Source organism: Brachionichthys hirsutus, chromosome 5 (genome assembly GCF_040956055.1).
Source record: "Brachionichthys hirsutus isolate HB-005 chromosome 5, CSIRO-AGI_Bhir_v1, whole genome shotgun sequence".
NCBI lineage: Eukaryota > Metazoa > Chordata > Actinopteri > Lophiiformes > Brachionichthyidae > Brachionichthys > Brachionichthys hirsutus.
In genome coordinates, this window is record NC_090901.1 from 14,960,981 (window position 1) to 14,962,602 (window position 1,622).

Consider the following 1,622-nt stretch of genomic DNA (forward strand, 5'->3'; position numbering starts at 1 on the left):
GTTATTTTGAAAAAAATACATACAAATACTAAACTTGTTTGACTGATGCAAGCATGTCTTAATTCATTGAATAGTTCATTATTTGTTTTAATAATTTAACTGATATTGTTAACCACTTGGTTCAAAATCAAATGACTTGGACTCTGATCGGGACATCCCTACTTTTGACTGACACTGACTCTTCCGACAGGGAGAAGTGTATGATGCTCATCAAGGAGGAGCCTGTCAGCCCAGGGGTGAGGGGAACAGGGAAAGGAGGCGCCGCACAGGGAGGAGACGCTCGAGCATTAACCTCCTGCTGTGAGGTGTGCTCCTCAGAGCCTCCTGTTCTCCCTGTTGCAATGGTCCAATCTGTTCTGGAGGGGAGGAGCTCTGTGCTGGAGAGGAGGTGTAAGAGACCCGCCCAGGACAGGTGCGTACAGGCGCGCGTGCACGCACACACACACACACAGTGAGCCGTGTTCACGTGTCCTGTGTTACACTACGTGGGTGCAGGGCTGACGTTTCAGATGTTGTGGAGAATGTGGACATGAGCCTGGAGGAGCTTCAGCAGCTGCTGCTCAGGACCCATCAGCAGGTCTCCGTGGAGCCTGCAGGGGCCAGCGCAGCCATGGATCAGGTCAGGAGCGCCGCACCCCCGGACTCTGATGATGATGATGATGATGATGATATTTGTACATGAGGAGCTTCTTCAGACTGACATGAGGTTCTACGTCTTCTTCCTGTTTGTCTCCGTAGTCTTTCGCTTTAAGTCTTCCTTTGACTGAGTGGAACTTTCCAGAGATGGAGTCCAACCTCAAATCTGTAAGTGGTTAATAACAGATGCTCATTCGAGCAGGCGACGAGTCGTCCTGCTCACATGCAGAGAAGAACGTCTTAACGTGTGTGTGAGATTTAAATAAGTATGTAAGTAACAGTCCCACGTTGTCTGCTGTTCACCGTCTGCTTCAGAAGTGTCTTCAGTCCTCTACAGCTCAATGTCAAGCGTGCATTCACTACCGTTGCATCCATTTATGTTTATGCTTTTGTTGTTGGAGACGCAGACAAGTCAAGCAGAACCACAGGAAAGTCCAAAAAACCGGCCACTATGTAATATCACATATATTAATAATGAATAATAATCTGATCTGCAGCTTCTGTCATTCTGATTCTGATTCAGCAGACTGATCTCAAGTCCTGTCTCTACCTTGTGTTGCCCCTCTCTCTCTCTCTCTCTCTCTCTCCTGCGTTTTAAGGATAACTTTACAGGTATAAATAAGTACTCGATATATATGTGTGTGTTTGTGTGTTTTCCCTACAGTTCATGTTCCAGAACGAGGAAACGGAGGCTTTTCCGGCTCCCGGCTGTGGTGATGAGCAATGATTGATCTGCGCTGTGGACTTTCTGAGGTAAAGTGTGGCATCATGTGACTCTGCCAACTAGTGACAAAACCAACACGTGGAGTCCTTCAAAACGACATCGTTGAAGTCGACATGTAAACAATGGAAAGCAATTCTTGTGATGAAGTGACACCACTTCACACGTAACTTTTGCATTCTTAGTTTAATAAGCCATGTGGGAATGGAAAACATGGACCGGGAGGAGAACCACAATGTTCCTCCTGAATCCGAGGTTCGACTAT

The 1,622-nt window shown here is 46.7% G+C and overlaps 1 protein-coding gene across 1 annotated transcript in view; it reads left to right on the forward strand.

Moving 5' to 3' along the window:
• Positions 1 to 1,363, forward strand: part of hsf4 (heat shock transcription factor 4) — an 11,617-nt gene extending 10,254 nt beyond the window's left edge. The window contains exons 9-12 of the mRNA XM_068738990.1: positions 191 to 412; positions 496 to 619; positions 739 to 804; positions 1,301 to 1,363. Coding sequence (XP_068595091.1) covers positions 191 to 412; positions 496 to 619; positions 739 to 804; positions 1,301 to 1,363 — 475 coding nt within the window. The remainder of the gene's footprint in view (positions 1 to 190; positions 413 to 495; positions 620 to 738; positions 805 to 1,300) is intronic.
• The last annotated feature ends 259 nt before the right edge of the window (positions 1,364 to 1,622 follow it).